The sequence below is a fragment of the Anser cygnoides genome, chromosome 5, assembly GCF_040182565.1.
Source record: "Anser cygnoides isolate HZ-2024a breed goose chromosome 5, Taihu_goose_T2T_genome, whole genome shotgun sequence".
In the NCBI taxonomy this organism is placed as follows: Eukaryota; Metazoa; Chordata; class Aves; order Anseriformes; family Anatidae; genus Anser; species Anser cygnoides.
In genome coordinates, this window is record NC_089877.1 from 29351479 (window position 1) to 29373328 (window position 21850).

General features: G+C 44.7%; 1 protein-coding gene across 4 annotated transcripts in view; it reads right to left on the reverse strand.

Annotated features, from left to right (window-relative positions):
* The window catches only part of ACTN1 (actinin alpha 1), an 86891-nt gene that overhangs the window by 1054 nt on the left and 63987 nt on the right, over positions 1 to 21850 (reverse strand). For 2 of the 4 annotated variants that reach the window (XM_066998568.1, XM_048065312.2), the window contains 12 exons: positions 17269 to 17361; positions 15882 to 16112; positions 15211 to 15358; positions 14522 to 14672; positions 11989 to 12097; positions 11389 to 11529; positions 9112 to 9294; positions 8039 to 8173; positions 7066 to 7245; positions 5965 to 6111; positions 3882 to 3962; positions 1657 to 1815 (listed from right to left, as the gene is read on the reverse strand). In XM_066998568.1, the coding sequence (XP_066854669.1) occupies positions 1657 to 1815; positions 3882 to 3962; positions 5965 to 6111; positions 7066 to 7245; positions 8039 to 8173; positions 9112 to 9294; positions 11389 to 11529; positions 11989 to 12097; positions 14522 to 14672; positions 15211 to 15358; positions 15882 to 16112; positions 17269 to 17361 (1758 nt within the window). Of the gene's footprint in view, positions 1 to 1656; positions 1816 to 3284; positions 3351 to 3881; positions 3963 to 5964; positions 6112 to 7065; positions 7246 to 8038; positions 8174 to 9111; positions 9295 to 11388; positions 11530 to 11988; positions 12098 to 14521; positions 14673 to 15210; positions 15359 to 15881; positions 16113 to 17268; positions 17362 to 21850 lie in introns of all 4 variants that reach the window. The other 2 variants (XM_066998570.1, XM_066998569.1) reach the window with 2 other exon arrangements.

Genomic DNA, 21850 nt, shown 5'->3' on the forward strand with positions numbered 1-21850 from the left:
CACGCCTTTGGAGGAAATGCAGTTGCTCTCCCTACAGTTTGGCCAAGAAAATGATTTTACAATGGACAGGAGGATTGTTTTTGCAGGAGAGATGCTGGCACACCTAAAGAAAAGACCTGGTGGTAGGTCAGGTAAATTGTTAGTGTGAAATTGCCCCTTTTCGTTGGAAGTGGAGGTCCTACTGAAGGCAAATGGAAGGAAGCAGAAGTTTAATTTGGATCCTGCTCTCACCGGCAGCAGTTCATGATGCCTGGGAACTGCTGTTCCCTCTCTTCAGACCACGGAAAGAAGCCATCCTCACTAGCACTGGTTGGTGGCACCGATGCAGGCAGCAGACAAGCCAACGCTTCCTATTGCTTTCACAGCTCTGCTGACAATCTTTGCCTTTCACAACATACATTTTTAATAGGCAAGTAAACCCTGTCTTACATAAAACTGACTTCTGGAAGCTCATTCAGCTGAGGTGAGGCTAGCTTGGCTTCTCTTCATGCAGCTGGTAACAGTAACTGCCTGTTTGCTAACCAACATGTTGTATTTAGCTAACTGACTCACTTGCAGTCTTCTGAAAAATGGCTCAGGTTTCAGAGAATCTCTCTCTCTTCTTTGACTTTCTCTACTCTTTTTCATGTCTTTTGGTTTCATGACTGGAATGAATAAAAGATTTTTCTTCATAATGAAATCCTGTCTGATTCATGTTGTAGTTACTGGAGCATATTAAACACTGAAAATTTTATTTGAAGTACTGTACAGAGTAGATGAGTTAGTAAATAATACTCTATGCCAAAAAACTTATTTATTCAGTGTTTTATCTTGTCACAATCAGCTGGAATTTTCAGGCCTTGAAAGTCAATAGAACTGGCTTTAGTCAGGTAGAATGCCTTAGACACATACGGGCGTCATGGGTTTCTACATTACAGGTTATGAAAAGATTATTAGCAAAACACGGAAAACAGTAGTGGATGAAAGGATAACTTATTACAACCTAAGAAATTTACTGTGAGATGAACAAAATCATTAGCAAATACAGAGAATCATTAATATTTGATATACTACTTATTTATGCAATTGTAGCAAAGATTAGTGGGGATTTTTATGTAAGAAAAATAAGAATATATATATTTCATATCAGCTGGCTCCACTGATGCAAATTTAGAAAATTAGTACTTTACATTCATTCTGTGAGTTTTCCTATTTTTGGCCAATTTCTGTGATCAAAAGATGCCCTTTTTAAATCACAGAACTTGCAGACGGAGCATATCTTCAATGAAAATCTAGTATTGATCGTATAACAACAGTAGTGATATCTACAAAGATCACCTCAAGTTTACAGCTGTCAGTAATTAATAGTTTTTCAAGAATAATCAAGAACCATCTGTTGAATCTGTTCATACATTTTAAAATAACAAATTGCAGCTAAGCTCTTAATTCAATTTTTAATGCTACAGTGGGCAGCATAGTTCTGACTGACAGCGCAACAGGGCTTCCAATTGCCTTGGCAGGCTGCCGCTAACCCACACTTTAACCCTGCACTCCTCCAGCACTGCGCGGTGGTCCTGTGACAACACTCTCCTCGCTAGAGAGCACTCCCCTTGGAAACAGGAGGGAAAAAGGAAAGCAGGAGCAATGAAGATTGGAAAGGAGGATGTAGAGCCTCACCTTATCTCCAGCCAGGATCTTGAAGGAAGCCATAACCTGGTCAGCAGTATCTGTATCTGCTGTTTCCCGGGACATGAAGTCGATGAAGGCCTGGAACGTCACTACACCCAGGCGATTAGGGTCGACGATGCTCATGATGCGGGCAAACTCTGCCTCTCCCTGGGGAACAAGACAGTCATGTAAGCCAGGACACTTGGGCAGCAGTGCTATGAAAGTGGGGAGAAACTGTTCAGCAGCACATCTTACAGCTCGGAAAACAAAGCCAGACAGAAACAACTTCAACCTTTTGTCAGAATACTTTTTTTTAACCTGTCGTCTACAAATGCTTCCCACTCATTTGTTCTTTGGAATAAAATACTTTCAGCTATGACCTAGGATAACATCCAGCTCCATCTAGCTCTAGGACAACACTATCAGGGAACAATGTCATACAGACTTCAGGGGAAGATGCAGCTTTCTCTGTAATACATGTTGTGCTAGATGCCTGTAGCAATATTGGGAGATCTGCATTCCTCAAATCCTTTTACTTTCATTTACTAAAAGAGAACTTTTATGGTTCTCCTCAGCTGCCAGAACAGAATCCACCAGAAGAAACCTCTTTGGGGCCTTTAATAGTAACTAGTTCATCCTGATTAGACAGGCTTTGGAAAGGACTTGCAGATCTGGTGAGGCGCAGGGAAGTATTAGCCTTTACAGGAAAGGTGCTACAGATAACTTTGCTAGAGAGGCCAAAACCTTGTAGTAGGATTTTTGTTCCTTTTTTATTTTTTCATATAAACAATTATCTGTTCTCATCTCTGGGACTCCTTCCTCCCCAGGTAAGGGGGAAGGGGAAAGCACAGCTGAGTCTTCTCCTGGGAACTGGCTCTTCTAACACCTCTAGATCAGTACACCTGCAAGATTAATTGAGGTGTCTAATCGAATGTTACTACAGCTTGGCCCACTACTTTAAAGAGTCTGTGTTTACACTGGGCTGATAAGACAAATAAACACTGCTTTGCCTGGCATCAGGAGCAAAGATACTGAGCATACAGTTCAACATTTTTGCACTACGCTCTTCTCCTGCCCTTTAATGAACATCAGTCTTTGGGGAAGCTCTCCCCATTAGTTATCCTGCCTCTCAAGGTCCCCTGTTCCTGTTGTGAATATGCAGGTACTCTGGTGAGGAAAAAGCTACAGGGAAGATGACTGGAACTTGAACCTACTTACATGAACAGGAAGATCGATGTGAAATAAGTGAACGGGAGGAGTGGCATTTGAGTGTATTCAGAAATCAGGCTGTGAATATGTCCAGATGAGTTCAACTGATGCTCAGGGCTGGGGAGCTTATATGCCACTGTGCATACTGCACATAGCGATATGAAAAAGTTTATTGTTTCTTCCACTCGTAGCTGCACGGTTTGATAAATATATTTCTTATTTGACATACACAAGAATTAGACAATGATTTCATTTTTTTTAACCTTCAGCTACTGCTGCGAGAGAAGAATTTTACATTTGCTAGATTTAACTTCCACTGCTGGAAAACAAGACTGCGTTTACCTTGATTCGCTACACATTCTCCCTTTCTTTTTGAAGGTGGCTATAAGAATCACTTTGAACAGGAGTGACAGAGGGCTCTACATTACCATATTGTAACCCATGGAGATAAGGCAGGCTCGGAAATCTTCACAATCCATCATACCAGTCTTCTTCTACAGAGAGTGATGCAAAGATGGAAAAAGCCAAGAAAGAAAAGGGAGGCCAGGCCAGGGAGAAATGAACCCACAGGAGACATTACAAAGAATGAGTTTTAGGAAGAAAGTATTTACGGGACAATGAAAAACAATACAACACAGGTAGTTTGTGAAACCATAAAGAAATAAAGGTAGTTTTGGACATGGAACAGTTTACACACAGGGGACACAATGATGATGAAAAAGAGGAATTAAGATACCAAGCAAGACCGATTGAGAGACGGACAAGAGAAGGATCGTTAAGTGACACAGAAGTAAATGGAATAGTTTGAAGATATAAAGGGAATTTTCCAAAGACAAACAATTAGGGAATTAAGAAGGAATAGATACCAAGGTACATTTAGGGAGGAAGTAGTATAGAAAAATGATGCATATATAGTCAAACACAAGAATGACAGATGGATTAAGACAAACAAGAAAAGAAAGGAAAAAAACTGTTATTTTTTCATAGTTTAATATCTGGCTGTGTTCACCACTAGCATTCAGTACCTGTGCATCGTTTCCAATATCGTAACCCAAGCTGATGAGACAGGCTTTGAATTCCTCAGGGCCAAGTGTGCCGGAGTGGTCCTGGTTATGCGGTGTGCCAGGCAGCAGGACATGCAGTGCCAGTGGGGTGACGGTGTGGGCAGAAGGAAGGGAGACACAGAGGAGATCAAAGGGAGGCAGAAAGACAACAAATAGGTGCACCATGCAGTGGGTGAAAGGAGGGAGAGGAAGAAGGACATGCAGATAGAAAGACAGGGAAGAAAAATAAAAAGTGCACAACATTAGATATCACAATGACATTTCAGGATGTGCTAAAAATGCTCTTGGAACAGTTCCTTCTGAGAAAGCTCGTCACATCTTGAGAGCATTTCAATGACAAAAACAGTCAATGCTCAGAAGCCTCAAGATCTCCATCTCCCAAGTGAATTACTCGCATCACTGCTTGTTATCCATAGTGCCAGAAGCCCTGTGTTTCGCTAGTAACCTGGAGTGCAGGTAAGCAGGCAGAGGCAGTGGGAAGCATTGCCTTATTCTTCTAGTCAAAAGTCCCACCAAAGGAGTAGGTGAGGGCAGGTATGTTTGGCAACACACCCGAGGAAGCTGAGCTGTCAGGGCATCCCAGGAACAGACAAAGAAAAACAGCTGAAGCTCAAGGGAGCAGTGTTATTGCTGTATTTATGAGACCTGCACATAAGGTGGAGCTTTGACTGGCAAGGCTGTTTGAAGTGCTCAGTTCTGAAAACAACACTGCTGTACAGCATGGCACAACGTGGCTTGGCAGCTGCTCTTCCCTTTTCTCATTCCCCACTCCCCCAGTGTTTGGATGTACCCATGATCACAAACTGTGACAGGAACTGAGAATCCCCATTCACCCCACAGAATTTTAGCTCAGGACAGCCCCGGGCACTGAAGAACCCCTGCCTGCAGCCACCATCTCTGGCCAGAGAAAGAAAGCTACAGACAGGATTGTGGGGCAAATTCCATGTGACTTTCCTCAAACAATCAGCTTATTAAATCCAGCCTTAAGCCTTTGTAACTCAAATACACAGCTGAAGATTGGGAAAGACATTTTTCCTCTGCATTATCAGACTGTTGTGGAGGAAGGGGCAAATGATATGAAAGTCAAAATACAAAACTTACAGTGCTTTCTGGGTCCTTCTGCTAAGGAAAGAAGCTATGGCTTTGGTTTTCCTTTGGCAGCTAGAGAGGGGCTGAAATGGCTAGTGCTCAGCAGTCTGAAAATGTTGCCAGCCTCTGAGAGGGCAGGCTGCAGCCCTGTTCTCTGGAGACCTCTCAAACAGTCTGACTGGTGCAGCAAATGGTGGAGAGCACCTACATTTGCATCACTGACTTAGTATCTCTGCAGGCGCATGGATTTCCAGACAACAGTGAGGGGGCTGATAACTGAGCCTACAGAACCAGTCATGAGATGGTGTCAGGCTTGGGCTGCTGTCTCTGCCTCCCTGTGTTGACAGCTTTCTGATTTGTTTGGTAGAGGGATGCCAGCTGATGGCTTCTCCATGGAGAAGGAAGAGCTGCAAGGAGGGTGGCAAATCGAGGGGAGGAGGATTTCCTTTGAGGAATTCTTTTCTTATTGTACCTGTTAGTGCCTTGACACGTATCTCCACAGTAAGGCACGACAGGCTTTGCATCAGGATTTACCTGCATTATGTAATGTCATTCTGCGCATAGATCCTCTTGTTTGCTCCATACAAGAGCAATGCTGGTTTCTTCAGTACTGGTTTATGTGATGGTATATCAGAGCACAGGACAGCTGCTCCAAAGGATTTATAAACTATGGATTATAAACTAAGATAGTGAAGCTGGGGTAAAAATGTAATTTTCTAAATAAGCCTTCAAACTTTTTCACACTTTAGCTTTATTAAGAAACTTTCTGTTTCAGATATACTTCTCCTCCCAGGCTAATGATCTCTTGGCAATCTCCCTGCTCCACAGTAGTGGCATTTTTAAGAATTAAGCCTCTTCTATTAATCTAATTTTACTACAGTGACTGTTTGTTGTTGTACTGTGCAGTCTACGTGAGAGCTTGTAACTTACCAAGCTGCAGTCAGCACTTACTTACCCTGTCGAAATGGTTGAAAGAAGCCCGGAACTCGTTCATCTGTTCCTGGCTGATTCCTTTGGCATCACGGGTCAGAATCTGGTTTTCCACTTCATTGATGGTTCTAGCAATTGTTGTTAATAGCTGCTCCCAGCCCACTCGGATATGCTGGAAAAAGGAGGACAAGACAATTTGTAAATTAAAACGTTTTTCTGCCTCCGAGGCCATTGGATCAAATATGCTACTTGTTACAAATCAAATGATCCTGGTGGCCAAGGTTGAAGTCCACTTGCTCAGAAACGCTTCCTTCTCATCCACATTGTAAGCCAACCGGATATTTAAAATCTGAATTTTGACTGTAAAAAACATTGAAGAGGCCAATTCCTTCTTGTAATAAAGTCTTGGTCTTACTGCAAACTTCTTTTCCTTGTACAGCAACACAGTGGGGGCCTTTAACACAAATGAGAATCAAACCCAATGCTTCTAGGACTCAGTTGGGCAGAAAACTCTCCTTACGTGAACCAAGAAAATAAATAAACCACAGTCCTTGAAATACATTGGTGCTCCACTGCATCTGCTGTTGTTCAATGAAGAGCTGGCCAGAAACCAAAAAGCAAGTTTCAAAGCCTGTCTGTGTTCTGCTGGACTCATGCTGAATTCAGTTTGCTTCCAAGAAACCTCACGTTGTCAACAGAAAGCCAGACTCTGATTTTAAAAAGGTTTTGTTGGACTTCTTTCTTCTGCAAGGCTGTAGCAACTCAAACTCACCAACGCTTGGCTGGTCTTTCTAATCCTGGCTAACAGGCTGCCACAGTCAGGTGGCAGGAGAAACAAGACCAGCCAATTTTTCAAGCAATACTGTTGATATCTCATTTAGGTTATTTCTACAGTCTGCATTTGGAAGAACAGTGGACCAGGTTGGTATGAAGTACAGCAAGGCTGAAAAGAAATTTATTAACATGTTGTTGCATGCTTGGCCATACTGTCAAGCTCTCCACTTTGCTGAGAACCACAATATTGCCTGAGCAGGATGTGGCTGGTGCTAACTGGCCACAACAGATCAGGCTGTCTGATCTGCTGGCACTACACTCCAGCAGGGAAAAGGCTTTGCAAAACATTTACCTCCATGGTGTAGTTGGTGTGCTTGTTGTCAAAGATAAGCGCCTCCTGGATCTGTTGGTGGTCTCCTTCCAACTGGTCAATCTTTGGTTTGTAATTCACAATGCTCTTCTCATACTGCCGCAAGTGGTTGAGCTGGTCCTCCAGGGTCCCATGCATCTCTATTGAAATGCGGCCAATCTCCTGCATTAAATTAACAAAGGGAAAGGAGTTACATCCCATTAGAAGGAAAAGCCTTAACATGGCTGACATTTAATGCAGCTATTTCATACTTGCATAGGATGATGATTCAGAGAAAAAAATCTCAGAGAGCAGTTACTTTAGATGAGCTGAGACATTGTCAGCAAAAATTTCAGCAGAGCCTTGAACATTTTCCAAGTGGGGTGTGTCACATGAAATGTGTCTAATATAAAGATGCAAAAAAAGGAAACTGCATTCCATAAGCTAGTAAAGTAGCAAGAAAGATCTTTTCTTGATGTGCTGTCCTCCACTATTAGTCCCTTCATAAAGAAATGTCTGTAATTGCTCTCTTCTTTACATCTCCTACCATCAATAACAACTTCCTAGTTTTTCATCTCATCAACTCCAATTTTAATTCAAATCTTACCTAAAGAGAGAAGATTTCCATTAAAAATGTTTCTCTTCTGCTGATGTTTGACATGCTAGTTGTATATATTTTCTCATGTGTACCAAGATGTGTGCAATTGCAGTGAAAGCAGTTACGGAAAATATGCTTTTGATGTAGGGTCTTTCCCTTGCTTCACATATATTTGACTCTATTCAAATACCACTGTTCCCCGTTTTAAGTAATGTATTTTTATCACTTTACTGAAGAGTTAGGGGAAGGAAAGTAAAAGCACTTCAGTAATCAATATCAATCTTTGTATTCTCCATATTTTCTATGAAAGTTTCTCTTGCTGTAATCTCAACGAAGAATGACCAAAACAGTAGTCAAAAAAAAAAAAAAAAAGAATACCTCCATCTTGGTCTGGATCCAGGGTCCAATGACATTGGCCTGTGCACCAAACTGCTTACGAAGTCGTTCATTTTGCTGCTGGCGAGCGTGTTCTTCCATCAGTGCTTGATCCCTTCTAGGAACCAGCTGCCTCACCTAGAGCAAAGAGTGAAAAAGTGTGCATTTAATACATGCAAAGCTAAGTGAATAATAACTGTAGGAATTGATGCAAGGAAGGGATAAGGTTTGGGGAGAGAGAAATGAGAGAGCCCCAGTGTGAGTGGGGTTGTGAAGGGGCTTCCAAAAGATGGTGAGGGCTGCCAGAAGCTTTTAATCCAGGACACTTTTGGGGGGAGCCCCAGGTGGGGTGCTTGTTGGACCTGGGCTCTCTCTAGGGTTAGGATTTGGAGACAGAGAAAGTACAGAGACCCACTGCGAGTGGCGTTGCAAAAAGGCCTGTAACGCCAGGATGAGGGGTGTCTGTACTCAAAAAAAGTGGTCATAAATTTTAGGCCTTGGCAGGGAGGCTCATGGAATGTGAATCCTATTCACTGCAGGACTGGAAATTCATCTCAGACCATAAAAAGAAGCTTTCATCCACTATCTGGGGTTTTGGTGCCTGATGCAGGCTGAATCGTAGTAGCTGCAGATATCATTGATTTGGTGGTAAGAACCACCAGTGTAAACTGGTATTAAGATTATCTGCTCTTTTAGGATTACAGCGTTGGATGGCTCCTTGTCTGTGGAGACTGAACATCTGAAAGGTTGAATGGTGGAGAAGGATATTGACTCCCATGACATACTTACTTGCTTTTCAGGTCAAATGAGGACTTAAAATCTCAAAGTTCTTAATTTAGCATCTCTTGTTAAAAAAAAAAAAAAGGAATGAAAAGCGATGACACCCTTAGGCATATATTTTTAAGATGTCTTCCGATTCCAAGCACATGGCATTTGAGCCGAAAGCAAATGGCAAATGTGCAAGAGCTCAGCAGTAAACACAGAGGATAACTCAGATTAAATAATCCCCTTCCTGGGGTCCCAGTGACTGAGCAGCAGCCTCCCCCACACTGACCGCAAGGTTGTAAAGAACTCACATGTTCCCATTTGCCATTGATCTCCTGTGGGGTGATTGTAGTGTACGGATTCGTTCCTGCCATGTTGACGTGGTATGTCTGGACAATCTTTGAGACTTCATTGTGGATTCCCAGGATGGCCTGTCGCTCTTTGTCGGCATCTGGCAAAGTGGCTTTGAACTGTTCGTGGGCTGTGGTCAATCCCTGTGGAAGGAAGGCAGCAGCAAAGAAGAGTGTTAGTCACTGAGTAGCCTCGTCAGCAAATATACCCCCGCAGAAGTGACTGCAAAAGCTTACATATTCCCAGGATATAAAATAGGCTACTCTAACACACTTTCAGCACCTCCCAGCATCACTAAACAGGCTGTTTTAAGTAGTTAAATGAAATGAACTCTCATTTTCCCTCTCTTTGTTTCTGTCCCATGTTGACCAGGGACAGATATCACATCCCAAAACATGATGGAATAATTCTGCCTTGTAATTTAATGGAACTGTTTCTCCATTATTGCTCTGTGAATGGCTCTCAGCCCCCTTTGGGAAGAACACTGGAGTACTTGTCTAAATGCACCACATTTGTCTTCGCCCACTAGGTATGTACTAGTTCTACATCAAAGATGATTTCAGATGAATAATAAAGAGTCAGATCCAGTCTGATCAGCGTAAGTTAGAAACAGGTGAAGGTCTTCCAGCCCACAGCAAACCTGAACAGGCAACATAAGCTTCTGTTGCTGAAAACAGCTTCCTCTCCCTGAACACAACAGGCCCTTTCTGTTGCCCATCTTGCTGTGGTGCCCGGACTGTGATCCGAGGACCGATGGTAGGGGCACATTTGCTGGTAGCCTGTGGACAGCTGACAAGCCAGTTGGTCCTGGCTCATTTCCCACTGCTTCTACAGGCCTTTAAGATACTTCATCCCAGAAGCCTGGAAGATCAAGACTAGGGAAGCAAACACAGGAGAAGAAGCAGCAAAACAAATGGGGGACAGAGAGGCATGTGCAGGGATAATGGAAGGAACAGCGTGGACAGAAGAAGGAATGAAAGTAAACCTCATGACTGACCACTTTCTTACAACACACACACTGTAACTAGTTTTGTAGAATTGCTTTCTTACATGGTGACTCATTACTTTGCAGCTGCTGCAGTGGCCACAGAAATGTAATGCAAGTCTGGGGGAGCTGGGAAACATTCTGCAGTCACAAAGAGATGATGGAAATGTTTAAATGCTGTTCAGATTTGTTCTGCATTATGAAACACTTAATGAACCCCTTTGTTCAGAAGGGAAGGGTGGAAGTAGCAAGTTGCAGTTCAGTAACAGAGCTCAAGCCTGGTTTGGGCTATTTCACTGCCTCTCTGACACCCTGGCTGCCTTGTGTTCTCTGTTTGCCTCCAATTCACTGCCTCACTGATGGCCATGTTGCTGTCAACCATTCTTGCAACAAACTCATCAGTTTTGACAAACTGAACAGGTCCTGAGAGAGAACAATGTCAGGAGGAAATTGTGGTGGTAGTGCAGCAGCTGGTAGGAGCAAGAATATCCTGGCTCCTCATCTCAGCCAGCTGAATCCAAATGAGTTCCTGGATTCTGTTCATGAGCCCATCAAGCAGAAGAAATAGTCCCCTCTGGAATCCAGAGAAAGGTAATTCCTGCTCCCAAAGGTCTGAAAATTACCTATAGATACCTCAAGCTCCTCAAGTTCATTTCATTACAGCCTTTCAGAAGGGGGAAAACTGAGATACTGTCCCTGTTGTCTTCAGGAGGTAAAAAGTCTTTGGCTTCAAATGGCAATGCACTAACAAAATAGAGAATCCTGCTTAGCACTGAAACCCTGCTGGCAGCTCAACAGCTGCCTTCGTGCCACATCACATAGGACCAAATGGCCTGAACATGAGACAACTGACCCACAGAATCTGAGAGCAGCACTAAGCTTTCTTCATTTGGATTAAAAAACAAACAAACAAACAAACCAATAAACAAACAAACAAACACAGGACTCTAAAAGATCCTCTCAGCTTTCAAGCTCTCATTACTAAGACTGGAGTCACAATAAAAAACTCACTTTCAGTTCTTTGTACTCAGCTAGGATGGTGTGAACTTGTCTCATATCTATTCAGACAGTTTTTTTGTTTTTTTTTAAGAAATCAAGGGAAAACATAGTCCCTTTTGTTTCTCTTGCTAAGGCTGACTCACTAGAGCAGCATCTCCAAAACATGACCTACAAATTCAGCACCGTTAGGAATCCAGGAGATTCCTGATTTCCCTCTGTCCCAGCCTGGCTGGTGGAAATGACTGCTCTGTACCTGGATCTCCTCAATGGTGTGAACGATGAACGTGTCCTGCAGGTCCTCCATGGCCCCTTCCATCCAGTTATTGAAAGGGGCAGCTCGTTTGGCATATTCCAGGTACAACTGGTCAATTGTTTCCAGTAGCTTCTCTGTCCTCTGAGCGTGCACAAAAAAAAAAAAGAAAGAAAATGAGGAAAGATGGTTAGAGAAGAATAATCACACAGATATGTGGATTCTCTGAGCTTTCAGGCCTCCTTGGTGCTCCCAGGAGAGTGCTACAGTAAAAGTCTCTCTGCTGTTAAGATTACACACAAGATGGATTTCTTCCTCTCTCTGAGGGAAAAATATGAGGTCCATTGAAATTAAACAAACAAGGACAGTCTTTTCAAGCAGAATCAAACTACGGAACACAGGAAAGTAGAAACTAATCAATAGCCTGAGCAAACAAATGGTACCGTAACTGGGCTGGAAGCAGAGAAGCTGCCTAAGTATACGGAAATGTAGCCCTGGTTTACAGTCTGGGATGTTCCAGGAGAAACTGGCTGCTCACACCCACTGCGGCTTGCTTCCCACAAATGACCTACCCGTGTAATCCCAACTGGCAACATGTCTCACCTCCAAAGCTTCTCTACGTTTCTGGGTTAGGGCACCCAGATTATCCCACTGATCGCAGATCTTCTGGCACCTGGCATTGACACTTGGAGAATCGTAATAGTCCAGCTCACTATGAGGGGTGGGGAAAAAGGACAAAATAGCAAATTAAGACCTTTTGGAGAAGAAAGAGAAAACTTTATCAGCCTTACGGACAGATGCAAACAAAGGGCTCATGGCCTCTGCAAGTAAGGCATGCCAGGAAGACAGCAGTATCTAGCTTTGGAGACACTGGCACATCAAACATCACGCACCAGGAAAAAAAACAACCCCCACCCAAGGCTGTAACAAACATCGGTTCTGGCTGCTTGATGGGGATAACCTGGCACTAGGGGAAGCGAGTAGAGACTTTTACTCAGGCTGGGATTAAGCAGATTAAAAGCAGCAGTACGCCCCTGTATTCTGCTCGAGAAAATCGAGCAGGCTAACTACCTGCATCTTGCACATCAGTAGAATGGGCAGCAAAGATCTTATTATGATTGCCAAGAACCTACGTACGATGTTCTAACAGTTGCATAGGAGAGGTGGCAACCTTCAGCAACAGTTGAAATACACAACCCATTCATTTATTTAGGACAATCCCGGAATTACAGTGTAGGTTTCTCTCTGGTATGCCTCATAACAGAGTGCTTTGCTGGGGTGTCTGTAGCTTGGCACTCCTGGAAGAAGGGCTGGTAAGAGTATGGCTGGGGAAAGGAGAACGTGGGGGTAGGCTGAGGGCTGTGGTCTTGTATTACTTTGTGCTCTTGGTTCTGCACATGATCAAACAGGGAGAAGCTTGCAGGCAGAGAGAGACCAGCCAAACTGGGAAGTGTCACCCATAAAAGAGAAGGTGGAATAACTTGCTGAGCTACTGAATGACCCTGGGCAATCTGATGAGCATTTCTCTTATGCAGTAACGCAGGTTTAAACAGTTTCCTCCTACTTCATTTCTTCCCATCATTGTATTGCCCCTCCTGAGGTGTGTGGGCTCGACTGTTGGTGGAGTCTTGTGGAAAACTAGTCATGAAACTGCCTTCGGCTAAAAATAACTTTTTCTTTGCTGGGTTTTTAATCCAGATCAGTTCCTTGATCTACTTTGCTGCACAGCCAGCACTGCAGCTGAAAGAACTGCTTCTGAAAGCCTTGCTGGTAACGCACCCAGGCCGGACCACTGGTGCTGGGGAGCGAAGCGTGCCTGTGCATGGGCAGCCACAGGGGCTTCCTTCACACCCTCTCAATCTCCCTGGCAGTGTATCTCTGGATGAGGGAAGAACTCGGCCATCTTTTTTTCTGGGCACAGCACCTTTGCCGAGATGGGAGATGGCTTTTGGAAGGATGGCAGAGCCTTCTGTTCTCACACTTCGGAAGAAATCAGCTGTCCCCCAGCTTAGGGCCCAGTTTTCCCTGTCGCTATTAGAGCCGCAGCCGTTTTGTCTGGCATGTAGCATTTGCTTTGGAAGTGGCAGGTCAGCTAATGCTTGCTGACTAGCCAGCCTCAGTTTTAATCTTACTGACATGGAGGATTGCCTTGAACCCTCCTCCTGTTCCAAGGTCAATCCTCCAGTGGTCAAGTGAGCACTTCTGTAAATCTTTGTTGGTAAAGGAGGTGACGATCATGATCCAATAATCCTGATTTTTTAGGGAAAAACAGTCTTTCAGCCCAAGAGAGATGATCTAGCCCAGATACTGTCTAACTTGAAATAGGCTAGTGTGATATATAAATATTTTTAACAATGGGAAACAAAGTCAAAGCCAAATTGTTCAGACTGTTTTTGCCAAGGAACATGCAGGGCTTCAAAATCTCTCTCTGTGCTACAGAGGCAAGCTCTCCCTGGCAATCAGCCTCACACTCTGATGGGACCCCGTTTCACCCAGTAACCTGTGTCACGCCTCAATCCAGGAAAAGGAGTGGGGGTGAAGGTTTCTAAGCCGGGGGAAGCCCAGAGAAAATGAGCTGCTGTAAAGAGTCCCTGGTGCAAGTCCCAACTGGAGTGCATGCAGTGCATTATTCCTGGGGCAAAGTGCCTACAGTGGCAATAGAGACCACCATGGGCTGAAACAATCAGCAGACTATTTTCCTCAGCAGTAAGGCCTTTTTTTGATAAAACAGAGCAAACTGGGAGTCCCTGGAGTGCCTGCTATCCTCTGCTGTTTCCTTCTGTTCCTGGAAAAGTAGGACAGTGTTACAGCGCTGCAACCTAACAGGGGCCAGAGGCAGGTCAGGCTCTTTAGGAAAGGGTTCACGGCAGTATAACAAGCTGGAAGAGGATGGAAACTTGGCTTGAGAATGTAATTCTGCCTCCCCCTCATCGGCACCGACGACTCAACCATTTTCTGGCCTGCTTTTCTGGTATGTCTAGATACTGGAGAACAGTATCCTAGATACTGTTTGGAAACACTAGGACTTCCCAGCATTTTTGTATGGGGATGGATTCATGGCTCTCCAGAGGGCAGAGGGCAAAGCTGATCAAGTCTCCCTGGCCCCAAGGATCGGATGTGCGTCGCGGTGCCGTACTTGAGCTCTTGTGCAATAGCAGCAATCTGTTCCACGCGGTCCTGGTGCGCAGCCAGGTCGCTCTCAAAGGCCTCGTGTTTCTTCAGCAGGGCCTTGATCTCCGAGAGGGTAGCGGTTTCGTAATCCTTCTGCTGCAGCATTGCTTCCTTACCTGAGGAGGGAGCCAAAGGACAAGAGAATGAAGGACAGGACCCAGCGCCCCCGAAGCCAGCTCCCGGGCACCCAGACAACCCTGCGGCCTTTGCTGGGGTACCTGCCCCACTCCAGACACCCTGCCCGAGGCTTGCCCTCGTGCATGCTTGCCTAGAGATGCACAATTCTCACTTTCAAACGAGTGAGTTTGCCATTAGCAACAGATATGGGCAGGCAGTGCAGCTCAAGCCGTTGCAGTCACAGTTTATACTGGACTCATCTCACTATGCTGTTCCTGTAAATGCCAACTGTGGTATTTACTTTACAGTAACCTTTTCTCTGCTCTGTGGCTCTATTCAGTCCAAAAATCTCCCTTTGGCATGGTTAGGGAATGCCAGTGCAGAACAGAGGTGATTTTTGTGATTTTTTTTTTCTAATAAAGTAAGAAATGAGCCTAGCACTCTGGAGAAGAAAATCTCATAGAGAACCCATATAAGACCCATCTTTTCCCCTCTACATAACTGACAGCAATAGGAAGCACATAGGTTGGCATTTACCATCTGTCCAGGACTCGTGAATAGATGCCTTCTGCCGGAACTTCTCTGCCAGGTGATCCAGCCTCTCTAGCCTCCGGATCTCATTCAACAACCACTCCTCGTAGCCCTTCTCAGCCTGCTCTAGGCCACCCCAGGCATTGTTTATATCCTAGAGACAGGAGCACGGGAAGAAAAGGGAGGTTAGAAGATGGGGGAGAAGATGTGCTTCAGCATTAATCCCAGAGGGCTACATGGCTCAAATTGGTTGGAGAGAGTGGGTGTGTGTGCTTTTAATCTCAGAAGGTTGTGCAGACAGGTCAGGAAGACAAAGTGCCAGACTTAAGATAAGCAGGCCTAGCAGTGTCAAGATATATCAGTCTGCACACGAAACCCTCTCTATACACTCCCTCACATGAAAATATAACAAAATCCAATTATTTCTGAATTAGAAAGAATGAGAGGCACCCAGACATCTCCTCATAAAGACATGCAACTTGTGAAAAGCCTCAGAGTCTGGTTTAGGTACAGAGGAGCAGTGATTCCTTGTTCCTGTCTTATTATGGACTCACTGAACTACATTCTGTAGGGTTTCTGCCACAGAACAGCTCACTCCAGAGGCTGGCATTGCTCGGCCCAGTTCCATTTTTTTGGACACAGCTGGAGAATATATATGCTCAATTGCCCCCACTCACCGAGACCATCTTCCCTTCTGAAGGCATGAAGGCTGGCCTGTTGCTGAGCCGTAGCTTGGTCTGCAAGGTGTTGAAATTGATCTCAAGTTGGCACTTCTCTTGGACTTTGGGGGGCTTGTGCAAGCGGCGGTAGTCCCGGAAGTCCTCCAGTTTCTGCTGCATGGCTTGCATGGTGTTCTCTGGTGCCCGGTTCTCCAGCCAGGGGATGGTGCGACGGATCCACTCCAGCAGCTGAAAAGAACAACAAGAAGCCTTGAATTGAAATTGTGTTAAAACTACAGCTGTTGGTCTGATCTCATTAGGGGCCACTTACTTTTATGCTTGCTGTCAGAAAGGTTCTGCCATCAGCAGGGCTAGTAAGGAAAACCTTGCTAGCTTTTTGGGAGTATGATTTTTTTTCTTATGAGCAGCCCAGTCCCTACCACACTGAGTAGTACTGCTTGTTGCAGCACTGCTAGCACAACATGCTTAAGTCATAGATTTCACATAATCAGGACCAAACTACATCCTCAGACTGCACTAAATGAATCTTAGAATTTTGCTGGACTGCTGCACAACTAATGGATGCTGTAAGCCATATTAGCTCCAGAAGAATCTGACAGGAGAAAACAAGCTGTTGCCTCCAGTTCCAGGAGAAAAGCCATGCTTTTTTCTCTCTAGCTTCTTAGAAGTCAGCATTGCTCTTTGAATTGCCCTCTTTCACAAGCCAATGTCAGGGAGCTGGCAAGGTGCTAATGCAATGGGCAGTCTGTAGCGTGAGTGAAGTAGTGTCATATGCTTTTTAAACAGGCTGAAACGAGGCTCATTGGCGATGTTTGACCTTTTGTTCTCCATCTTCCCTTCCCTACTTATCTTTCATAAACATACTCCAGTCCACATTTGGTCACTTCTGGAGTTTCACATCTGTCAGGCTTCTCAGTTAACCAACGCAGCCTCCAGCTTGTGTTGTACACAGATTCTTCCCAACTATCAGCAAAGGCATATTTCTTTCCTCAGTTATCTCTAACTTCCATTCTCTCTGATCCAATTCCTGACTTCTGCAGTATATTGGCATGCAATATGTATGAAAGATATTATGATGTTGTACAGTCCTGAGCAAGTCAAGACAGTTTGAGTTTTACTTTAATTTTTTAGTATTTCTGTGGCTGCTCCTGATAAACTGAGAAACTCAAAACTGCTCCATGGGGAAAATTCCTTTTTAAAGCAGATTTTTCTCTTCTTTAAGATGTAATTCAACCTTTCATTTTCCTCAATCTAGAAGGGAAAAGAAAATAAATTTCTAGGAAAACACAGGCCAATAGCACTCCCTAGGATTAACTATCAGGGATAAATGCAATTCCTTTCTACACAACACCACCCAGAAACCAACAGCACCATGGACACCTACATCACTGGCCAGTTTTTCGTAGTCTTCCATGAGCTGTTCATTCTCTTGGTTGACTGCCAGCACCTTGCAGATACGATTTGCTGCTGTCTCCGCCTGCCAAAGAGAAGAAAAACAGGAGAGGGGGAAAAGTGTGAAAAAAATATAAGCCAAAGCTTGCAGCTTAGCTTCCTGCTACATACCTGTGGGTAAAGTCTCCTAACCTTGGCTCTTACAGTCTGACTGTGCTTCAAAAATATCTGTCCTGACCTCTTTGCTTTCCATCTGACCATCTGTAACATTTTTTTTTCCCTTCTCAGGTGACTATGTTCTTTCAGGGATTCTGAGTTCAGCTGACCCCAGCCCTGTGTGTCGTGAGATGAACACATTTCTCTGCCATTTCTGAAGCTGCTCCTACAAGACGCCCCTGTTGTTTGCTTCCTACAGAAGGACCCGATGCCACTTTACAAAGGCAGGGAGCTTCTGTCACCAACTCCACTCTCCTCACCACCATTCAGAGCTCCAACACCAGGAACTGAGTGGTGTCAAACTGATGAGCCTCTCTACATGCTTTTACCTAAGGAACACACTACCTAAACACAGTTAATCTGCACAGAATCACAGAATGGCTTGGGTTGGAAGGCACCTTTAAAGCTTATCTAGTCCAACCCCACTGCCATGGGCACGGACACCTTTCACTAGATCAGGTGAATGCATATGTTGGACTTTGGAAATTTTCTAGTTTTTTTTTGAAGATAAAGTAGTAGACACCCTTGAGCTTAATTTCAGCCCAGCAGATGTCTTCCAGCACTCCCTGTATTTCTGGCATCCATCACAGGGCCACATCTCCCAGCATCTTGCTGCATGACACCTACCATGTATTCAGGTTTGCATGATCCAGTTGAGAAGAGGATTTTTCCCCCTTTCTGGATAATAATTCTGCTTACTCTCCCAAAGCAAATCTCACAAAAAAGAGTCTGTTGTTACTACTATTTAGTTTCCTTTTTTTTTTTCCCCATTATGGGACCAAAACCTGGCTCTCTGCAGGGAGCTGGACATGTTAAAACATGAAGTTGGAACAGAACAATGCTCAGAAAAATCCCAGCTATGAGCTCAAGAGCAAACAGTCTGCCCTGAAGTGCCATGAAAGTGTTTGGCACAGCAAACATACAGCAGACTGGTCCTTGTACAGCATGTATCTGCACAGCTCCCTTTATTATTACGGCGGTAGGTGCAAGGCCATAAAGCCTTGGAGGACGTGGCCCTGTGATAGGTGCCTAGAGATTGCTCAGCATCCTCTTACCACAGCACAGTTATCACTCTGGTGCCCGGGGTGGGTGCTGAAGCTCCCTGTACGACCCCTGTGGAGGACTTCTCCTCACTCACTTCCTCACTTGCAGAGGCCAAGTGGAGATGAAGAGGAGGGCACACGCCAGCGCTACAACAGAGCAGTCATCAGCACTGTGCCCTGCCTTAAGACTCTGTGTGGGACTGATGACAAAAGAAGTTTTGCCAAGCTTATAGCTGGCAAGTTTCAACCTCTTTCTATTTTTAAAAGGCCTTTCATTATCTGTTTATTCAAGGCCATTTGAGAAAAATCCTCTAAATTTTGCAGCTGATGTGAGGCAGCAAGAACAGCAATAAAGTCACAGGCTGTACAGTGACATATGGATTGCGAAGGTCTCGGGGGATATGATGATCTTAGTTATTTGTAAGAACCTCTAAAAATGTATATTCAGTGATCTGTCCCTTCATCAAAGTGGGCCAGCTAGCAGATGCACAGACATTAACTAATTAGAAACACATCAGAGGGAACCATACAGGAAAAAGTCATTTCATTTAAAAAAAAAAAGTAAAAAATGTAAATGATGATTGCATTTAAGAAAACTTGTACTTTGATCTGTTTTTAACAGAAGTTTTTACTTTAATGGAGTGCTTTTTGATATCCAGAGAAAACTTTATAGGCACGAGACTGAATGGTCTGTTAAAAAGCCAGTGCCAGAGCCCTACCACGATGTGCCTAGTGGCTGCAGGAACTGGTGGTGCCAAATGTTTGTATCAGTCTTCCCAGAAGAGGAGCTCCCTGCACACTCTTAACTCTCCTTTGCTTTTTTACCCCTGGAGCTCACTGCAGCAGCAGCCAGCTGTGCAGGAAGGACCCCATTTTGCACAGGCATATTTACATCTATCTGACGATAGATTTCCTCCAGCTGCCCAGGTCTGCGTGTGTATATATGTGTTGAACATCTGTCCAAACACAAAAGCCCTCTGAATGTCAGCAATTACGGCATTATTTGTGTTATCTTAACGGTTGACATGCAGAGGCCAATCTTCTTCCTCCCCTGTACCAGTACTTGCTGCTCCGTGGTTCTTGCCTACTCCAGACTGCTCCGTGTAAGGGTGCTCTATGCAAGTGCCTGCTCTGTGTAAGTAAGCAGCAGCAGGAAAGGCTCTGTGGCCACTGTGACCACTCACGTCATGAGCAACGTGTTACACTGACTTCCTCTGAGCGTGGTAGGACAAAAGGCTCCCAGCATTTTCAGGTGACCTCCACAAATACACCCCGCACTGCTACTTGTGAGCAGTTCTGCGGAGATGACCACCTCAGTGAAACGCTTTCAGGTAAAAGAAGAGTTGCACACTGAAGTGTTTACACGAGACCAAGGCAGCTCCCCCTACATCTTCATTAATGGAGTGGAAAAAGCCATTTTGTCTTCCCCATACTGCTTAAGGCAATGATGCACTTGTGATGCTCAGGCTGGGTCCAAAAAAGCCAGGATGCCCACAAGGCATGGAACAGCCCTGATAAGCCAGATGCACCATCCTGGGGTCTGAAATCTACATAGCTGGATTCTCTGAGGACTTGTGTGAGCTGATCAGCTTTGGTACAGCATGGCACTAACACGTTATACTACTTACTCTCATCAAAGATCATGGAGGGAGGGTGAGACTAGGGTATTCTGCTTGATACTGCAGTGCTGTTAGATATCTATGTCCTGTTTGGTGGGCTCGAAATGGAAACCTGATTAGCCAAAGAATAGCAGAAGTAGCAGTAATTTCTCTGCCTACTGTCTTTTCTCTAATTCTCAACCCTGACTTGGACTGCTTAGGATGGAGGTGGAGTTGTGTCTCTAGCTCTTGGTCCCAGGTCTCTTCGGCGAGGGCGATGACAAAGGAAGGCATTCCCCCAGCGTGCTACGTAGGGAGGGCGCCTGCCTGTTGCTGCCCTCTGGCCTCAGAGGGCCACCTCAGAATACTGTATGCCAAACACAATCTTTTAATAAAATAGCAAAACGTTAGTTAGAAATTTTCACCCCAGAAATAAGGTTTACAAAATATTAAGCCAACCAGTAGTAAACAATCATGCATTTAGTGTGAAAGTCAGAAGCAGTTAGAAAACAAGCAAACCAACCAAAGCAAGTATACCTACATATATATACTTATATATATATATATAACAAAATGGCATAAAGAAAAAGCAGCCATCTACACACACGTCAGGCTGGGGACCCTGTACCTTCAAAGGCTCAGTATAAGAGAGTGAAAGAAGCAGAAAGCGGCTCATGGGACTTCCCCTTCAGGACTGGTGGCAGTAATGAAAAATCTGAATGAAAAATGGAGTGATATCACAGTAAGTCACCTAACCATGCACAAGGCAGCAACATGTTACAAGACACTTTGGGCTGGGGCTTGCACTCAGCAATCACTCTGCACTTGCCCTGGGATTTGAATCTGTGTCACTCAGCAGCTGCCTAATGTATGGCTGGGGCAGCTCCAAAAAGGAACTGGGCCCCTCCTGCCAGCTCTCCGCTGGCCCATCAGGCCTACTAAAAATTTAATTAATGATTAAATCTTTTATCTTCCCTACAAGCCAGTTAGACCACATTGGTTTGAAGCTTTATTAACAAAGAAGCTCCATCGCTAGTTCTTGCCCCAGCTACTTGGTTCAGGTCCTGAGGCAGCAGAAGGTTGTTTTCAGTTATCCCAGCAGACCTAGCATCCACCCCAATTGCTGATGAGAACATGAGACCTGCTGAGCAGGTTTCCAAAGGGTGGAACGGGCGCAGAGAGAAGAGGAGGGGATTGGAGAAGGACACAGCCACTTCTGCAGCAGGCTACTACCCTCCTTGTATTCGTGGTTTGCCCGTTCTTCGGTTTAAGCAAGGAGCAATTCGTAAGGGGCACCTGGCAAACAACAGGCCTTATCGCTGGGCTGGCGTGAGTTCTGAGACTACAGTCGTCAGAGGCAAGGATCAGCTGCATGGAGCTTGCAGCCTGGTGTTAGGGGTTTTGAACTATTCACAAAGCAGGATCCCACTGGACAAGTCCTGACTACATAAATCATGCCAAGCGGGCAAATCTACTGCACTGCTGTGGAACGTATTTCCAGTTCCTTGGAAAGCAGATAGCACCATCTCATTCATACGAAACACAGCAGGGAACAAAAAGCTTCACCCAAAAAGCTGCTCCCTGGAACCTATTGCCTGTTTTTGCCCTCTGAGAGCCAGCATCAGCACAGTATCTATATCAATGCTGCAACCATCAGCACCGTTTTGCACAAAAGAGATGGAGCCTTTCTGGAGTCAAGTTACCCCTCAAGCTGGGC